At 36.8% G+C, this 20,272-nt stretch overlaps 1 protein-coding gene and 1 long non-coding RNA gene across 2 annotated transcripts; one reads left to right on the top strand and one right to left on the bottom strand.

Annotated features, from left to right (window-relative positions):
- Positions 1-2,067: 2,067 nt before the first annotated feature.
- LOC140013982 (uncharacterized) lies at positions 2,068-11,090 on the top strand. The gene is made up of 4 exons (XR_011820828.1): positions 2,068-2,237; positions 2,323-2,482; positions 9,107-9,198; positions 10,783-11,090. It is a non-coding gene; the product is annotated as an uncharacterized lncRNA (long non-coding RNA).
- A 1,706-nt stretch (positions 11,091-12,796) lies between these two features.
- On the bottom strand, positions 12,797-20,198 carry LOC140014233 (uncharacterized). The gene is made up of 4 exons (XM_072064664.1): positions 19,278-20,198; positions 16,809-18,377; positions 15,746-16,328; positions 12,797-14,007 (listed from the first exon to the last, which is right to left on the bottom strand). The coding sequence occupies exons 1-4, from the start codon at positions 20,196-20,198 to the stop codon at positions 12,797-12,799; spliced, it is 4,284 nt and encodes a 1,427-aa protein (XP_071920765.1).
- Positions 20,199-20,272: the final 74 nt, after the last annotated feature.

Genomic DNA, 20,272 nt, shown 5'->3' with positions numbered 1-20,272 from the left:
GAGGAAGAAGGCATAAAGGAAGATAACTAAAATAATATGTGTTTGAATAGGGTATTATTTGAAATAATTACTATAGTACTTTTTATGATGTGATGTATGTGAGCTAAAAAATAGTTGGAAATATAAAAAAATGAATTGAAACATGCGTTTATGATGCAAACGAAATATTATTTGAGATAAATTTACAATCCAAACACAGCTACAAAGCCACAAAAGTAATAAAAAATTGTAAATAATGACTTGGCATATACTTTTGCTAACTAGACTCATTGGTCATCCACTTAATAAGTTTCAATTGGCTATCCTTAAAAAAAAATATTTTTAATTAACTATTGAGCAACCCTATGGATTGTCTGTAAATTGCTCAATGACCATAATAAAGTTTGTCCCCAGTTATCATATGTCAATTAAAAAGAGAGAAAAATGCAGTTTTGATACCTAAATTTTGACACATGAATGGTTTTAGTCCCCAAATTTTGGGCAACAACAAATTTGGTATCCAAATTTTGAAATTTTGAGCACATTTAGTACCCTTGACGTTTTTTTCCCAAATTGCTATCGGAAAAGTCACGTGGCAGTCATATGTCCGGTCACTATTATATAAAAAAATGTCAAATATCATTCTAATACTAAGTATTAAGTTTAAGGACTAATAATGTAATTAAAAAAAATCTAAGGACTAAATAAAATCACATGAGTCATTTAAAAAAAAAAAAAAAAGAGTTTGACAGAGTTTTACATCGTTTTCTTCTTCAATAGCGCTGTCTACAATTTTTTTTTTTTTTTGTTGTGATTATACTAGTATACTACCGTCTACATCTTTTGATGGAGACTTTCCTCTTTCTTTTTTTTTTTTTTCCTTGCTGGCAAGTTGCAAGTCGGGCTTTCGTTTATTAGTAGCAAAGTTGTTGGTCCCAAGTCCCAACTACGTTGAAAGTTCCCTTGGATTTTCTATTCTTTTCAAGTGGGTGATGTAGGCTGGCTCTGAGCTGCAAGTGGGAATTTTATTTGCTAGTAGAAGCATTAGCAGTAGAACAAACAGCTTGTACCTTTTCGAAGTATGGTTGTCAAGAAAAAAACTAATGATAATAGCAATAAAGAAAGAAAAGTATGCTTTGCAGTTCGACAAACTGAAAAATCAAAGATTCGAGTTCTTATCCGAGTCGACAGCTATGTTTGCACGGGTTGCCCGCATATGTCGTGCTTACAGGATTTGACTTTTACCAAAAAAAAAAAAAAAAAAAAAAAGAAAGAAAGAAAGAAAGGGTTTTGAACATTGAATTCACCTAACATGAATCAAACAAATGCGCACACATCGATTGTGTCCTTTTGCATTTAAGTACCTTGGCACGCCTGTTTTAGGAGTGTTTTAGAAAAACAAAATTTTACTATTAAAATGTTTATTTAAGGTGACACTTTAAAACACTCACAAGTCTTAAAATAGGGATAATTTCAAAAATCTCCCTTGAAATTTTTAACAATTGCACTTAAATACTCCCTAATATTAGAAATTATACTGCCCTCTCCTTGAATGACATGTTTTATAACTATTTTAGCCCTTGTCAAGAAAAGCTTCCTTAAAAATTGAGAAAAAGTACTGACACAAAAGAGTCTTGATTCATCACATTTAATCTGTAAGCTTTTAAATCGAACTTCTTATAATTTGCATGTTTCCACCTTCAAATCGACTGGCTCTCCATACTGGGTCCAAGTGATGCAATTTCAGCCAACACGTTTGCGTATAAGGGGTGTTCAATTATTCCACAACCATTCTTTGAAGGTTAATTCTAGAATGAAGCCTTGGACTTATTCACGCTCTGAACCTTGTTAACATGTCATATTCCAAATTAATAATTTAAGCTCAGGTAGTACGTAAGAAGCTCTTGGTACTTTCGTAGAAGCTGTAGCAGACGGCCAAGGTCACTTCCAGTGATTTTCTCGCTATTGCTAATAATTAAGTTTTTGTCCAGTTTTGTCTTATGCATGGTCATCACTATCAATCATCCACAAAATTATACATCAACGTCGAATCTCAATAGCAGTAATGTGAAAATGTGAAAATAAAACATCAACAAGAGTTTCTTGGTATACCCTGGATTTAGAACCCGTCAACCTGAGATTGTAGAAAGTATAGAAAATCGGTATTGAAAGTTCAGTATACAGTAGTGTTCTTAGAAGCGGGAGTTTGATTGCCCCAAGAGTGTGATTCCAAAAGATCACCAGTCGTCAGATTTGGGGTGAGCAATTTTATGAAATTTAGAGAGTCAATCAAATTCAACATGATCTTGTTAAGTTGTTTTAACTGGATGCTTATGTTAGCAGGCAACATCATGGGCACAAGGAAATGCATATCATAAAATTTTGCAGGCGGTAGACTTTGCCTCTACTCATAATATTTTTCTAGCTACAGGTTCTACATGCTAGCCTACTGTTTCACCAACATTTTGCTTGCGGCAGATAAGAAGTTTTCTCAAGAATGAAGGTAGCTTTTACTATGAAGTTGATGATGTTGCCATCGTAGATAGAACACAAGAAAGTGTTTACAAATGGCTATGTTGTTTGAAGACTATATATATATCCAGAACTTTTGCATCAATTATATGTTCATCGTTTACATTTATTTGACATAGTTTTTGCCTGAGCCGTGAACTATATGGAAGACTGCTTTATCATTTTGGAATCTCATCTGAGTTGTTACTAAATCATTCTTCTGCTTTAGTTTTCTTGCAGCTACTGTACTTTTTCTGAGCTGCAATGAGCTTATGTCTTTGTTCTCCTTGATGTTGTTGAAGTACCAATATGCTCATTAATCTCAAAATTTGCCTATTAGAGGAATCCCTGACAAGTTTTTAATGTGGGGAGGCAACAATTTGGCTTAATTCCAGAAAATTGTTTTTGGCAATTCAATCTGAGAAGATTCAACTAAGCGGATGTTGTTAGCCTGTGATTTTTGGAATGCTTTGGTGAAAAATATGCAGCTGCAAAACATGAAAACACCACTGTGCTACATCTGCCTAAAGAGGGATCACTTGCCCTTTCATTAGCCGAATATTGGTTTTCTTCAAGTAAATTAAAAATTCATGAAGGAATAACTTCAAAAAATTCATTGTAACATACATGGCCATATGATCAATATATTGAGAATAAAACAAATGAAGGAAAACGGATCAATAACGGAAACACTTTGCATCATCCAGTTCTCTACACGAGTTAAAATTCAAATGATATAAGAGGTTATGGGATTTTAAAGTGCATCCTCTGGGAGTTGTGGCTTGTGGAGGTTCAGTCGGTGATACTAGAGCTATTCTAATCATATGTAATGTCTTGTAGATAGGGATACGTATTAGAACACAATAGATTAATCAATCAACATTCAGAGGCTTACTCCAGTCTCCGGTTTTCATATTATATCCCATTTTTTTGTGCAGATTACCACAAATTATCTGTTAGGAAATTTTTTTGTCAAGTTCAGTTGGAGTGATTGATCTTGGAGAAGAGGCTGTCCAGATGGTTTATGCTATGTCAAACACAAATGCCTTAAATGCACCAAGTGTTGAATTCAAAGCCAAGCCTCAATTGATGACTTTTTCAAGCCAAAATTGAGGACTTTGAATTCTTTGGCCTAAATTTCTAAATCCCACATCGGTTAAGTTTAACATTTGAGAGGTTGTTTGAGAACTATAAATAGCTCTCAAACAAACCAATTCAAGTACACCAAGCAAGAGCCAATAACTTGCTTTCTTCTCTCTCTTTGTAATATTTCTTCTAGTGAAATATTAAATTGTCGGTAGTGTCCGAGGACGTAGGCAAATTAGCCGAACCTCGTTAAATTCTGGTGTTCTATTTTATTGTCTATTTAGTAGCTATATTTGTAGGTATATTTGTAGTGAGTTATTGTGCAATTAAGTGCATATATAGGTGATTCTGTCTAGGAAATTGGTACTTAAGCAGGCCAGTGTGCCTCACCAAATATTTTCTGGGAATTACCATTTTTGCAATTTTAGGTACAATAATTTACTCGTTATACCTTAACTTTGGTAGGGCTTCCGCAACAATTGGTATCAGAGCTCGAGGTTTCTTAGTATGCTCTGTGGTTGCAGCATGGTCTGATCTTCCACATCAGAAAAGATTTCTTGGGCTATTGTTACTCTACATTTAGGAGCTACTAAATATAATTTGTAGAGATGGCCGAAAGTAGATCTTCATCTACAATGCAAGCATCAACAAGCTCGTCATTATCTATTATGGCGAGAAATGTTATGACGAATACAAAATTAAATGTGGAGACATTTGATGGTACCGGTCATTTCGGCATGTGGCAAAGTGAGATTCTAGACGCGCTCTTTAATCAAGGTCTAGACATTGCCATCGAAAAAGAGAAACCAGAAGAGATTGAAGAGAAGGAATGGAGGACGCTAAATCGTTTAGCGTGTGGTACAATTCGATCGTGTCTTTCAAGGGAACAAAAATATGTGTTCTCAAAAGAAACCTCTGCAAATAAATTATGGACTGGATTGGAGGAGAAGTTCTTGAAGAAAAATTGTCAGAACAGGCTCAACATGAAGAAGCGTTTATTTCGCTTCACTTATGTTCCTGGCACAACTCTAAGTGATCACATCACTAATTTCAATCAGTTAATCACTGATCTGATGAATTTAGATATGACATTTGAAGACGAAGATTTGGCTCTCATGTTGTTGGGATCTCTTTCTGAGGAGTTTGAGCATCTTGAAACAACTCTACTCCATGGGAAAGCTGAGGTGTCCCTCAGTGAAGTTAGCTCTGCCCTGTACAGCTATGAGCTCAGAAGAAAAGACAAGCAAAATAGCAGAGATGGAGCAGCAGAAGCTCTGGTAACTAGAGGACGCTCACAAAACCAGAGAAAGGGGACGAGAAGAAGATCCAAGTCAAGAGCCAGACTAAGTAAAGATGAGTGTGCCTTTTGCAGAGAGAAAGGGCACTGGAAGAAGGACTGCCCAAAACTGAAGGGTAGACCTGACAAAGAAAAAGCTGTTGCGGATTCAAATGTATCTGAGTGCATTGATCAAAACTCAGATTTTTCATTAGCTGTCATGCCTACTGGTCATTCTAGTACATGGCTATTGGACTCAGGTTGTAGCCATCATATGACGTCCAATAGAGAATGGTTCTTTGATTTCAAGGAAAAAGAAGGTGGAGTCGTCTACACGGCAAATGAGACCACATTAGTAACAAATGGGGTTGGTTCAATTCGGCTGAGGAATCAGGATGGATCAATTAAGATTCTAACTGATGTCCGATATGTGCCAGAATTGAAAAAGAACCTCATTTCTGTGGGAGTACTAGAATCAATGGGCTACAAGGTGTCGGCATATAATGGAGTGATGAAAATCATTTCAGGTGCATTGGTGCTGGTGAAAGGAATCCGGAAAAATAATAACTTGTATTACTATCAAGGTAATGCAGTTGTTGGAGTAGCGGCCGTGGCTTCCAGTGATGATCGAGAATTGAAAGTAACCAGATTATGGCATATGCGCTTAGGGCATGCCGGAGAAAAATCTTTGAATCTTCTGATGAATCAAGGACTATTAAAAGGAGCCAGTGTTTGCAAGTTAGATTTTTGCGAGCATTGTGTCAAAGGAAAGCAGACAAGGGTAAAATTTGGCACTGCAATTCACGATACCAAGGGTATTTTGGATTATGTGCACTCTGATGTGTGGGGACCTTCCAAAACAACTTCTTTGGGAGGCAAGAATTATTTTGTTACCTTTGTCGATGACTTCTCTCGAAGAGTATGGGTGTATACTATGAAGGCGAAAAGTGAAGTATTGGGAATTTTCATCAAGTGGAAAAAGATGGTGGAAACTCAAACAGAAAGAAAGATCAAACGCCTTCGAACAGACAACGGAGGTGAATACACTAGTGATCCGTTCATGGAGGTCTGTGAAAATGAAGGCATTGTTCGGCACTTCACAGTCAGAGATACACCACAGCAAAACGGGGTGGCAGAGCGTATGAACCGGACATTGGTGGAGAAAGTTCGGTGTATGTTGTCCAATGCTGAGTTGGGCAGACAATTTTGGGTTGAGGCTTTAGCATATGCAAATCACCTCGTTAATCGCTTACCATCAACTGCTATTGGCGGCAAAACGCCATTAGAGAAATGGTCGGGAAAACCTGCTACAGATTATGATTCCTTACATGTGTTTGGTTCTACTGCATATTATCATGTTAAAGAATCAAAGTTGGATCCAAGGGCGAAGAAGGCGCTCTTTATGGGGATCACAACAGGCATTAAAGGTTATCGCCTTTGGTGTCCCGAAACGAAAAAGATAGTTTTCAGCAGGGATGTCACCTTTGATGAATCTACCATGTTAACAAAGGTAGATGTACAGCAGAATGATAGTACTCCCCAACAGGTGGAGAGCACTCCTAAGCAGATGGAGTTTGAAAGAAGCATTATCAGACCAGCAGTGGATATCGGAGTAGATGAAAGGACTCCTATGGTAGAAGAAGAATCAACTGAAGAAAATGTTCCAGTTGAAGAACTTTCACAGCAACATGAATCAATTGCAACCAGTAGGCCAAAGAGGACAATCAGAAAACCTGCTCGTTTTGCTGATATAGTGGCCTATGCATCCCCAACCATAAATGTTGATATTCCTGCCACTTTCAATGAAGCAGCTCAAAGTTCGGATAAAGAAAAGTGGAGGATTGCAATGGATGAAGAAGTACATTCCCTTCATAAGAATCAAACATGGAGGCTAACCAGTCTTCCAAAGGGAAAGAAGGCAATCGGATGCAAGTGGGTATATGCAAAGAAGGAAGGATTTCCTGACAAGTCTGGTGTTCGCTACAAAGCAAGATTGGTGGCTAAAGGCTACGCTCAGAAGGAGGGAATTGATTACAACGAAGTGTTTTCTCCAGTCGTGAAACATTCCTCCATCAGAATTTTATTGGCTTTGGTAGCACAATTGGATCTGGAACTTGTCCAATTAGATGTAAAAACTGCGTTTTTACATGGTGACTTGGAAGAGGAAATCTACATGACTCAGCCAGAAGGATTCAAAGTTGCTGGTAAAGAAAAGATGGTATGCAAGCTTGACAAATCGTTGTATGGATTGAAGCAGTCTCCAAGACAGTGGTATAAGCGAGTTGACAAGTTTATGATGGGGCAAAGGTACACAAGAAGCAAATATGATGATTGTGTATATTTGCGCAAGCTACGAGATGGATCCTACATATATCTTCTTCTTTATGTTGATGATATGTTGATAGCTTCCAAGGATCAAGGTGAGATTGAAAAATTGAAATCTCATTTGAGTCGGGAGTTTGAAATGAAGGATCTCGGCGAAGCCAAGAAAATTCTCGGCATGGAGATAAGTAGAGATAGAAGATTGGGGAGGCTTTATTTGACACAGAAAGAGTATCTTAGTAAAGTATTAAAGAGGTTTGGTATGAATGAAAAGACTAAACCTGTTAGTACTCCACTTGCTCCTCATTTCAAGTTTAGTGCATCGTTATCTCCAAAGAATGATGCAGAACGAGAATATATGGCAAAGGTACCGTATGCAAATGCGGTGGGTAGCTTGATGTATGCTATGGTGTGTACAAGGCCCGACATTTCACAAGCAGTTGGAGTTGTGAGCAGGTACATGCATGATCCTGGCAAGGAGCATTGGCAAGCTGTGAAATGAATTTTACGGTATATTTTGAACACCGTAGATGTTGGATTAGTATTTGAGCGGGATGAGAAGATTGGTCAAGGCGTAGTTGGATATTGTGATTCCGACTACGCAGGAGATCAAGATACACGTCGATCAACGACTGGGTATGTTTTTACACTTGCTAAGGCACCAGTCAGTTGGAGGTCTACCTTACAGTCAACAGTTGCTTTGTCTACTACAGAGGCGGAGTATATGGCAGTTACGGAAGCTGTTAAGGAAGCAATTTGGCTTCATGGATTGCTTGATGAATTGGGAATTGGACAGAAGTCTATCAAAGTTCATTGTGATAGTCAGAGTGCTATTCATTTAGCAAAGAACCAAGTTTATCATGCAAAGACGAAGCATATCGACGTACGGTATCATTTTGTGAGGAAGATTTTGGAAGATAGTACGATACTACTTCAAAAGATTCAGACCAAGGAGAATCCTGCTGATATGCTTACGAAGGTTGTGACAACTATCAAATTCCAACATTGTTTGAATTTGATAAATGTTGTGCACAACTTGAAGATTGGCGCTTGACAACGCATTTGAAGACACCACCGAATTTGAGGGAAAAAAATTTGTATTTTTTGGTGGGATTAGAAATTATGCCAAGGTGGAGATTTGTTGAATTCAAAGCCAAGCCTCAATTGATGACTTTTTCAAGTCAAAATTGAGGACTTTGAATTCTTTGGCCTAAGTTTCTAAATCCCACATCGGTTAAGTTTAACATTTGAGAGGTTGTTTGAGAACTATAAATAGCTCTCAAACAAACCAATTCAAGTACACCAAGCAAGAGCCAATAACTTGCTTTCTTCTCTCTCTTTGTAATATTTCTTCTAGTGAAATATTAAATTGTCGGTAGTGTCCGAGGACGTAGGCAAATTAGCCGAACCTCGTTAAATTCTGGTGTTCTATTTTATTGTCTATTTAGTAGCTATATTTGTAGGTATATTTGTAGTGAGTTATTGTGCAATTAAGTGCATATATAGGTGATTCTGTCTAGGAAATTGGTACTTAAGCAGGCCAGTGTGCCTCACCAAATATTTTCTGGGAATTACCATTTTTGCAATTTTAGGTACAATAATTTACTCGTTATACCTTAACTTTGGTAGGGCTTCCGCAACACCAAGAACATCAGTGGGAGACAATGTAGATGTACTGGAGAAATATCTAAATGGAAGAAGATATCATCTCTACACCAAAAGGTGATAAAACATGATCTGCATTTTGCGACATGTCTTCCCCTCATCGACCATATAATTGTTTCAACTCCCATTCTCCTCTGAGTCTATTTTGGTGAAACTGACCTCCTATTTTGCAGGTGTATCCCTCTTATGTTTCATGATGTTTTTCCTGTTTTCTTCTTCCCGTTGTAAATATTGAATGCTTTTCGTGATATTTCAACACATTGACAGTTGTGAGAAGTATGGCATACTCTCGGTTCGAGCCGAAATTCTCGAGTTCTTCAATAACACTAGCAATCCATGTGTTTTAGAAGGCTTTCATGGTAAGGAATACTTGAGCCCTGAATTCTAGTTTGTAGTGAGCACTACGGTATTTTTCTGTGTTTCCTCCTTTCTTTATGTAGATATGCCTTTTTGTGCATCATCAGGTCAATAGGAAAACCATATTAGCTCCCATGCTGACTAGCAAACTATAATGAACATATGGAACATTAGTTACATATTTATCTGTTTGTCTGCACAAATTGAAGTGTAAAGCATGTCAGCCAACGGGTTTTGGTCTCATAATCTCATTGAACATACCTCATTCGCTCTTAATTCGCCCAGGAACTTACAGATATGGAGAAGAAAAATATTATGTAACTGCAGTGACGGAGACAGGATTTTTTCCTTGGGGGGCCAAAATTTTTTAGAACAAAATTATCTTAATATGTTATGTTCAAACTAATTTTTGTTTATTTAAATATCTGACATCTTAAAATATCAAATATTAATTTTAATTATAAAGGTATGTCTATTTCATAAATATGTAGTGACGGGTGTTTACTATAAGTGCAAGTTTAATTCCGAATTATACTCGTTTTTTCTGCAAGTATACAGGCCAAAAGCGTAGTATTGGGTATGTATCGGGTCGATCCCACGAGAAGCAATTAGAACAATTATTAGATACTAATTTACTCTATTATTTAGACTCACAATAAATTTGAGCAGAAAATTCAGAATTTAATTCAACTACAAAAATTCTTAGCTAGATAAATGCAATTCACAATAGGAGTAGAATTCACTAAGTATTAAGATCTAGGGATGTAGATTCCACATATAATACAAAAGATCTAAAACGAATGAATTTAACACTTATTACTACTCTTGTTTAACCAAGGATTCATTTCCAATAATACCAAAATCACATTCTCATGATAATAATGGGTTAAAACAGATTAGTTTTCCCTAATCTCTTGGTAAATACTAATTCTGTTTTGTGCACACAGGAAATGTAAATTTCATCCACTTGAATGTATTTCTATTCTCATGAATATACTACTCAAGCTCTACTTATGTCATTCCATTATTTTTACCATTTCTCAATGAGTAAAAACAACTACAAACCTGCTATTGGTGATCAAACAACAAGAAGTAATCCAACATACACAAGTAGATAGGTTAATATATACAAGATATAACAAGTATAAATCACAATCACTTCATATCACTTGACCATAAGTTTCATCTACTCCCTAGATTAAGGAAATTAGCTACTCATGAATAATGAAACACTCAGAACTTCATTAATGCAAATCATCATGAATTACAAATACAAAAAGAGTAAAGAAAGTCTTAGCCAAGATATGGTGAAGCCTTCCAAAAAATCTCCTTTGTCTTGAACTTAGATGATTACAAGATGAAACCTCAATTGCCCCTTGCAAGTACCTAGCTAGAGAGAATATGTTTTTCTGTAAGAAGCTAAGCTACGTATGGCTCAGGCTTCTCCTCTGTGTTTCTGCATAAAAGGTGGGAGAAATTCCATTCCTCTCACTTCATAATTTCCTCCACTCAGATTTTGTAAAAAGAAGTCAAAGATATGATATTTCCTTTTGTCCATACTCATTTGGTCTTCTCTTTTGTTGCAGAAGCATGTGCCACCGATTTCTGTCCCTCAAAATAGCTGGAAAGTAGTCTGAACACAAGAGGAATGGCTGAGCAAATTGCAAATTTTCGGCTACAAAACGCGCCTACACAAAACGCGGCATAAACTCGCGTTTTGTATACTCGCGTTTTCACTCTGCCCTTAATTCAACTGCGATTTTCTCCATGATGAAGACCGAACTGGCTTTTGTGCAAAACCCAAAAGTTGTAGCCCTTTGAGTTAGCTTTCCAATGCTATAAAAATCACCCAAATCGAAGTTGTACAGCTTGAGATATGGTCGAAATACTATCACCTGGTCAAACCTCTGTTTCCAATTCCGACCACACCAATAAGTGTAGCTCCAGATATGGTCAAAATACTAAAGAGTGTCAACACTGATTTGTATTGCATTTCCTTACTTGAACGTTTTTCACTTCATTCTTCTGGTTATCACTTGAATTCATCACCAAATTTCTATTTTCATCTCATTTGACATCCTTTGGTGATTGAATCATCATTCCTGCATAAAAATGAAGTTTTTACCATTAAAATCACTAAAAATGCAATATTATCCACTTTTACCAAAAATATATAATTTTACCAAAAACCTCTTTATTTTATTTATAAAACTAAACAATCAACTCAAAATTAACTAATAAAATGCGCTTAAAAATACGTAAAATAAACTCTTATCAAATACCCCCACACTTGAATCATTGCTTGTCCTCAAGCAATATAAAATTCCAACCATCAATGATCCAAAAATTTGAAAATAAACATATGTAGTATTTCAACTCCGTTTCCTTAAATCAAGGTAAATAACCCTTATGTGATCTTTTAATTAACCTTAAGTACTCATCATATCAAGCAAAGAGGAGCTAAATATACCATAATTTTTATCAATTCAACTCAATTTTTTATTTTTATCCAATTTCGCAAGCAAGCAACTCCTATAGTCAATAAAGATGCTAACTAATCTCATGATCAACTTCTTATTTTTCTTTTAAAGAGGGATTTATTTTACTTACTCATCTCTCTCTTTTTTTATTTTTTTTATTTTTTTATATATTTTAAGGGTTAAATATTACTTAAGTTGTGAAAAATGCCTTTTGACGCGAAGATCAACATTTTTAGATGAAGATCCCCGGTTACTCAACATTTCACATACTCAAGTTACTTTTCATACTCTTAATTTAAGTACCGTTTTACGCGAAAATCGACATTTGTAAATGAAGACTCCCGGTTACTAAGTACAAAAACCATTGGAGTAGAATAAACCCTTTTTTTTTAAATATATATATATAATAAAATTCCCTCTAAGAATAATCATGAGAAAAGTATGACACTTATTGACCATATTAATTTCTTATCTTATAAAATCAGATAAAAAGAAGCATTTTCATCAAATATGCAAAATGTAGGTATAATTTTCTCCACTTTACTAGATATACTTTCCTATAGATGTAAAAATTATAATCACATAAAAATCATTTCCAAATTTCATGAGAAAAGAAATTTCAAAACCACATATACTTATTTTAAAAGGATAAGTGACAAAATTTTATTTATTTTATTATGGTTAATAACATATATATATGTATAAGGTTTTGGAAAAATTTTGACAGAGTCTCCCCTTAAAAGTGGACTAAACTCCCTGCCAGCAACCACAAGAAACACAATTTTAAGCACAAGAATTATATCAAACACAACTAAATCCACAAGTACCACACATATTTCTCCCCCACACTTAAATTACACATTGTCCTCAATGTGTAGGGAAAGAAAAGAAAAGAAACAAAAGAAAGGAACAAGTGACTCCCCAAGTGATATGGCTGCGGTCCAGTGAAGCCTTGAATGATGAGCCATCGACCGCTCAACCATCTACAGTCAACGATCTACTAGTTACTGCCACAAGTTCCAATATTCAAAATAAGGAATGTAAGTTAACATTTTTCAAACAAAAGATAAAAATAACACGCAAACAAGCAAACAAAAGAAAAGCCAGCCAAAGGGCAGCCTCAATCATCCTCTTCATCGTCATCTTCATCATCATTGACGGGAGGTGGATGTACGCCTAGATGATGTTCAATGTGGTCTAGGCGAGTATCCAGTCGGGCTAAATGATGGTCGATGTCGTCCAAGCGACCGAAAAGCCGCTGCCAATTGGTTTGTGGCGGAGGAGGAGGTGGTGCTGAAGTAGATGTTCCAGCTTCATCGCGACCATGTCTAGCCTTCTGTCGCCGCTCCTGAACAGGACGTGGAACGTTCCCCGTGCCAATACCAAGGCGGCAAAGAGTAGTGATAGTCATCTCAGCACGTGGAGGAACATTCTCCCGCCTCATACCTTCCAATCGAACCTCAAAACGGGTGAAGATTAAAGTCAGTAGACGAGGAAATGAAAGTTTGAAGGAAGTTGTCTTACGCCTCGCCGTAGACCTAATGTGGCTGATGATGATGTTCGGCAATGAAATTCGAGCATACGGGGAAGTTCGGTTGTGGAACATGTAATCAAGGAAGTAAATATCGCTCTTGCGAACCTCCGTATGCCCCGTCTTCTTTGGGATGACATTGTGAGCCATCATGTAAATGATAAGCCGATGACGAGGTTCGAAGACATTCGCCAAAATGGTCTCCTTCCTTGTAGAGCGAAAAGGTTGGTACTCAAGACCAAACCTGGCCATGGCCAGCGAGGGATCCCACCTCCTATTCGGGGGAACAAACTCCTTCTTCAAATCTACTGGACGGCCGTCATCCATACACCCCAAAATAGCGGCCAAATCTTGACATGACAAGTTGATTCTTCTTCCACGTACCCAGGACTCAACCATTTCTCCACTATGACGCGCCTTACTCTCAATGTTAGCGTAAAACTCGCGCACCAAGTCGGGGTAGTAATGGTTTGGTAGGGTGAGAATCGGCGCCCATCCCAACTGAGCAAAAGCTTCTGAGATGTTATACATCATCTCAACTGTTGGGTTGACATGCATCTCAAATAGGAACTCCAAGTTAGCATGCTCCTCATGCCATTCTTGATTCCTGCGACTATTGAACCTAGCACCGTCAAATACCGATCTACCCGCTCCACGGGAGGTGCCCTCACCAGGCTGTCGGTTAACTGGTGGAGGAGAAGGTGAATTCTCCTCCTCAGTCACCTCCATCTCCTCATTAACCTCCCTCTCCTCACTACTAGAGGATGAAAGTACCGCTCTTCTTCCCCTTGGCATAGTACCTAAAAGAAAATGTTGCAATTAACCACATGTATTTAGACACAATGCACAATTTGGCAATGAATATCCTAAAATGATCCAAATAATCTCTAATGTGTCCTTACAAGTGACAATTCGTCAATAACTAATGTAAAAGACCGGATCAAGAAGAAGCCATAATTTATGCCAAAAATTTCTCAAAATCACCAATTGAAACAAGATATTGAATAATTATAACCCAATCAGTGAAATTAACAACAATTATGATTATAACTATTTAAACTTAACAATAAAAATATACTTATAGCTATAATCATGTTTAAGCAAAAATTAAACCAATTAACTCACCAAATCAACCAAATTATTCACTATACACAATGCACATGCTCAAACATCACCAACTAGCCATTCTTAACCATAATTAAACATCACCAATGGCTCAAAAACATCCTAACTTCATTTGTCAATTTCCTTCAAATATAGCAATTATGAATTTATAAAGCAATAATGACCAACAAATTGCTACATTTAAACTCATAAACATACTTAAACAATCTCAATGAGCATGAATAAATTCAAAAACAGTCAAATACATCATCAAATTGTCGACATTAAAAGATGTCAGATAGCTCAGGATAAAAAATATGACTTTCAAAAATCAAAAGATTCGATGAAGAAACTTACCTCAATCACGTAGAAGGATGTTTGGTGATGCTAAAAATGCAAAAAGCCCTATGAAACAACCTCCAATTGACCTCCAATTGAAGAAATTAGAGTTGAAGAACCCTAACCTTCAATCCTTCAAAAACTGAATTTGAGGTGTTTTTCTTGATTTTAATCAGTTAAAAAGGTTGTATGAAGCTCAAAAGGTGTTGGGTGGATGTTTTCTAGCAAGATTATGCAACAAAATGGAAGATTTGTGAGTTGGGTAGAAGAGAAAAAGAAAAACGCGCCTGGAAAATTAAGAACAGAGGCAGAAATGAAGCTGAAATCGCGTTTCTGAAGCCTATATAGGGACACAGAAAACGCGACTAGAAACGCGCCTTCAACTCGCGTTTCTAAAGTCGCGTTTTATGTACAAATCTTGCAGGATACAAAACGCGGCTGTGTTATAAAACGCGACTTTTAGTCGCGTATTTGAAGTCGCGTTTTTGGATTATGATCCAGGCTTGAAAACGCGATTTAGCTGATAAACGCGACTTGGTGTCGCGTTTTTTAAGCGCGTTTTCTTCAGTCTCGTTGCAGAATTTGAAACGCGCTTTGATGAAAACGCGATTCATAAGCGCGTTTTCATGCTTGGTGCGTTTTCTTCTGCAATTTTTTTGCAGAAAATGAACTTTGAAAAATTACCATTGGTACCCCAATCACTCAAAATGCATCATGGATCATTTGTTTCCAAATCTTATCAATGTGCGCACATGTAAAATGATAACAACATGCATTTTACCCCTTTATAATGAATCAAAAACACCTTTAACACAAATCGAGGGGTTGAGTTGCTTGATCAAAGTTTGCCCTTTTCACCTCAAATGGTCATTCTTGCTTCCATTTGCCAACCCTATAACACAAAAACAACAAATTAACTAAAACACTTATTTAAGTCTAAAAATCACAAAAAAATTAACACAAATAACATAAACATTGGGTTGCCTCCCAATTAGCGCTTTTGTTTATAGTCGTTTGCTCGACTCACATATTAGGGTTCTTAAATTGAAGAGGGTTCACCCAAAAGACATATAAGCCCCTTGGGTACGATTTCACCTGCCAAGTAGGGTTTTAATCGTTGTCCATTGACCTTAAACCTTTCATTTCTTGAATTTGCCACTTCAACCGCTCCATAGGGAAATACTTGAGTGACTTCAAATGGTCCAGACCACCTTGATTTCAATTTTCCTGGAAATAACCTCAGGCGTGAATTGAATAAAAGCACTTTTTGCCCTACCTGAAATTGTTTAGGAATAATGTGCTTGTCATGCCAATATTTGATCTTTTCTTTATAAATTTTGGCATTTTCGTATGCATGTAACCGGTGTTCCTCCAATTCACTCAGCTCAAGTAATCTCCTTCCACCTGCAAGATTAAAATCCATATTAATTGCTTTAATAGCCCAATAAGCTTTATGTTCAATCTCTACAGGTAAGTGACAAGATTTTCCATAGACTAAACGATACGGCGACATCCCTAAAGGAGTCTTAAATGCCGTTCGGTAAGCCCATAGTGTGTCATCTAGCTTTGTAGCCCAATCCTTGCGTGATTTATTCACAGTTTTCTCCAAAATGAGCTTTATCTCACGATTAGCTAGCTCCGCTTGTCCATTGGCTTGAGGATGGTACGGGAGTGATGTCTTGTGCCTACAGCCATATTTAAACAATAAGGAATCCAGTTGTTTGTTACAAAAATGTTTTCCTTCATCACTTATTATGGCCTTAGGTATACCAAATCTACTGAAAATATTCTTTTTAAGGAATCTAAGTACAATCTTAGAGTCATTAGTAGGTGAAGCGATTGCTTCTACCCATTTAGAAACATAATCCACTGCTACTAAGATGTACTTATTATTAAAAGAACTAGGAAATGGTCCCATAAAGTCTATACCCCATATATCAAATAATTCAACTTCTAAGAAGGTAGTTAGGGGCATTTCATTCTTTCGAGATATATTTCCAGTTCTTTGGCATGCATCACAACTTTTAACATATTCCCGAACATCTCGGTACATAGTTGGCCAATAAAACCCTGATTGCCATACCTTTGCCACAGTTTTTGAAGTGCTAAAATGACCACCTGTTTCAAGGTTATGACAATGATATAAAATATTATGTACCTCATTTTCGGGAATACATCTACGTACCATACCATCGGCACAATGCTTATACAGCAATGGTTCCTCCCAAAAGTAACTTTTGACATCATGTAAGAATTTCTTCTTTTGATGGTAATTAATTCCCCTTGGAATCTCTCCACTTACCAAAAAATTAGCAATATCAGCATACCATGGAGAATTGATAATTGCTAGGACAAACTCATCCGGAAAATTCTCTTGAATAGGAACTTGATCCTTGATTGGAATATATTCTAGGCGTGATAGATGATCCGCTACTAGATTCTCCGTTCCCTTTTTGTCTTTTATCTCCACATCAAATTCCTGCAATAAAAGAATCCACCGAATTAGTCTTGGTTTTGCATCTTTTTTATGTAACAAATATTTAAGAGCTGCATGGTCCGTATATATAATAACTTTAGATCCTACTAAATAAGATCTAAATTTATCCAAAGCAAATATCACTGCCAATAGCTCTTTTTCTGTAGTTGCATAATTGAGTTGTGCCTCATTTAGCAACTTGCTAGCATAGTAAATGACGTGCAACCGTCCTTCCTTCTTTTGTCCCAAAACTGCTCCAACCGCATAATCACTTGCATCACACATCAATTCAAATGGTAGTGACCAATCGGGCGAAGTTATAATTGGGGCCGTAATCAATTCCTTCTTCAACCTTTCAAATGCAACCAAACAATTGTCATCAAATTGAAAAGGGGTATCTTTACATAATAAGTCACATAATGGCTTTACTATTTTAGAAAAATCTTTAATAAAACGTCTATAAAAGCCAGCATGTCCTAAAAAACTCCTTATCCCCTTGACATTGCTTGGGGGTGGCAATTTTTCGATAACTTCTATTTTGGCTTGATCCACCTCAATTCCCTTGGAGGAAATCTTGTGTCCTAAGACAATTCCTTCTTTTACCATAAAATGGCATTTCTCCCAATTCAGCACAAGATTTGTTTCCTCGCATCTCTGCAAAATCAATTCCAAATTATGAAGACAATGGTCAAAAGATGAACCATACACAGAAAAATCATCCATAAATATCTCCATAATTTTCTCAATATAATCAGAAAAAATAGCCATCATGCATCGTTGAAAAGTTGCAGGAGCATTGCATAAACCAAATGGCATTCTTCTAAAGGCAAAAGTGCCATAAGGACATGTAAATGTAGTCTTCTCTTGATCCTCTGGAGCTATAGCTATTTGATTATATCCTGAAAAACCATCAAGAAAACAGTAAAATTCATATCCAGCTATTCGCTCCAATAATTGATCAAGAAATGGTAGGGGAAAGTGATCTTTTCTTGTTACCGTATTTAACTTACGATAATCAATACACACTCTCCACCCTACCACAAGTCTAGATGGAATTAATTCATCATTTTTACCCACGATTGTAGTCATTCCACCTTTCTTTGGTACCACATGAATTGGACTAATCCAAACACTATCGGAGATAGGAAAAACTATACCTGCGTCAAGCCATTTAAGAATTTCATTTCTTACCACCTCTTTCATGTTTGGATTGAGTCTTCTTTGTGTTTCCACCACTGGTTTGCAACCGTCCTCCAATAGAATGCGATGCATGCATATAGAAGGACTTATACCTTTAATGTCTGAAATTGTCCATCCAATTGCCTTCTTACGCCTTCTTAGAACTCTTAACAATTTTGCACACTGCTCATCATCAAGGTCAGCACTAACAATTACAGGTAAAGTTTTATTTTCTCCAAGAAATTCATACCTTAGATGAGTCGGAAGTGGCTTGAGCTCTAACTTTGGAGGTTCAATTTCTGAAGGTTGTGAAAACCCTTTTCTTTGGCCAAGACTTTCATACAAATTTCCCCTTTTATAAGGTGCTTGAAAATCCAAGTACTTGGCCAATTCTTCAATTTCTTCACAAACATCTTCTTGCTTACCTAAACTCATTAAACAATACTCAAGAGGATCTAAGTCCAAGTTGACTTGACTCATCTCTTGGGTTAGTTTATCAATTGTGCCAATAGAATAAGCATGATCGGTAAAAGAAGGGTATTTTCCCATTTCATGCAAATTAAACTCTACCTCTTCTTCACCTACTTGAAACTTCAACTTGCCATTTTTAACATCAATAATAGTACCTGCAGTAGCTAAAAATGGTCTACCAAGAATAATTGGCATAGATACATCTTCTTCCATATCTAACACCACAAAATCCACTGGAATGATAAATTTTTGAACTTTTATCAATACATTCTCCAACACTCCCAATGGATATCTAATAGACCGATCCGCTAGTTGCAAAGTAATATTAGTGCGTTTAAGCTCATGCAAACCCAATTGTCTAGCCACCGTTAAAGGTATTAATGATACACTAGCACCAAGATCACACAATGCCTTAGAAAAATCAACGTTACCTATGGTGCAAGGTATAGAAAAACTCCCCGGATCCTTCAACTTCGGTGGTAGCTTGTTTTGAATAATTGCACTACATTCCTCCGTTAATGCTATTGTTTCGCAGTCTTCCAACTTTCTTTTTCTAGTCATGATTTCCTTGAGAAATTTCGCATAAGACGGAATCTGCAAAATAGCATCAGCAAAAGGAATGTTAATGTGCAATTGTTTGAAAAGTTTAACAAATTTTTCAAAATCTTTATCAAACTTATTTTGCTTTAATCTTTGTGGAAATGGAACCGCAGGAGGTATTGGAATGGTAGCGGAAGATGATGGTTGATTTTCTCTTGATTTCTCCCGGCTATTTTCTTCCACTATCGCCTCTTGGTTCCTCTGCTTTTCTTCTTGTTTTTCATTCTCATCTTTCTCAACTTCCATCATTGGAGGATCTTCTAATTGCTTACCACTACGAAGAGTAATGGCTTTGACATGCTCCTTAGGATTTACCTCCGTTTTGCTAGGTAATTCTCCTTGATTACGATTATTCAAAGAACTAGCAATTTGACCAATTTGGACCTCTACATTCCTGTACATTGTAGTGAGTTGGTCCAATCTTCCTTCTACTCGCTCAAATCTGTCTGAAGTAACTTTTGCGAGTTTTTCCACTGCCATTTCCCAACCAGGTTTAGTTTCAGCTTGTTGTTGCCTTGATTGAAATCCCGGTGGATTGGCTGGCCTTGGTTGATTCCCTTGATCCTTCCATCCAAAGTTTGGATGATTTCTCCACCCCGGATTGTAAGTATTCGAGTAGGGGTTATTTTGAGCATTACGATTGTAATTATTGACGAATTGTACCTGCTCAGAATCAACACATTCATTAGTATCATGTTCACCTCCACATATAGAACAACATGCTGCATGTGCATTAGATGAACTTGGACTAACTCCACCTTGTCTATTTAGCAACTTCATCACATTATTCATTTGAGCACTCAGCATATTGAGAGTGTCCATTTCTATCATACCTGCGTGACGTCTTGTATTACCTCTCTCATTGGCCCATTGGTAGTTATTTGCTGCCATTTCTT

This window comes from Coffea arabica, chromosome 9c, assembly GCF_036785885.1.
Source record: "Coffea arabica cultivar ET-39 chromosome 9c, Coffea Arabica ET-39 HiFi, whole genome shotgun sequence".
Taxonomy (NCBI): domain Eukaryota; kingdom Viridiplantae; phylum Streptophyta; class Magnoliopsida; order Gentianales; family Rubiaceae; genus Coffea; species Coffea arabica.
Note: the sequence above shows the minus strand (reverse complement) of the source record. Positions and strands in the feature narration are given on the sequence as shown.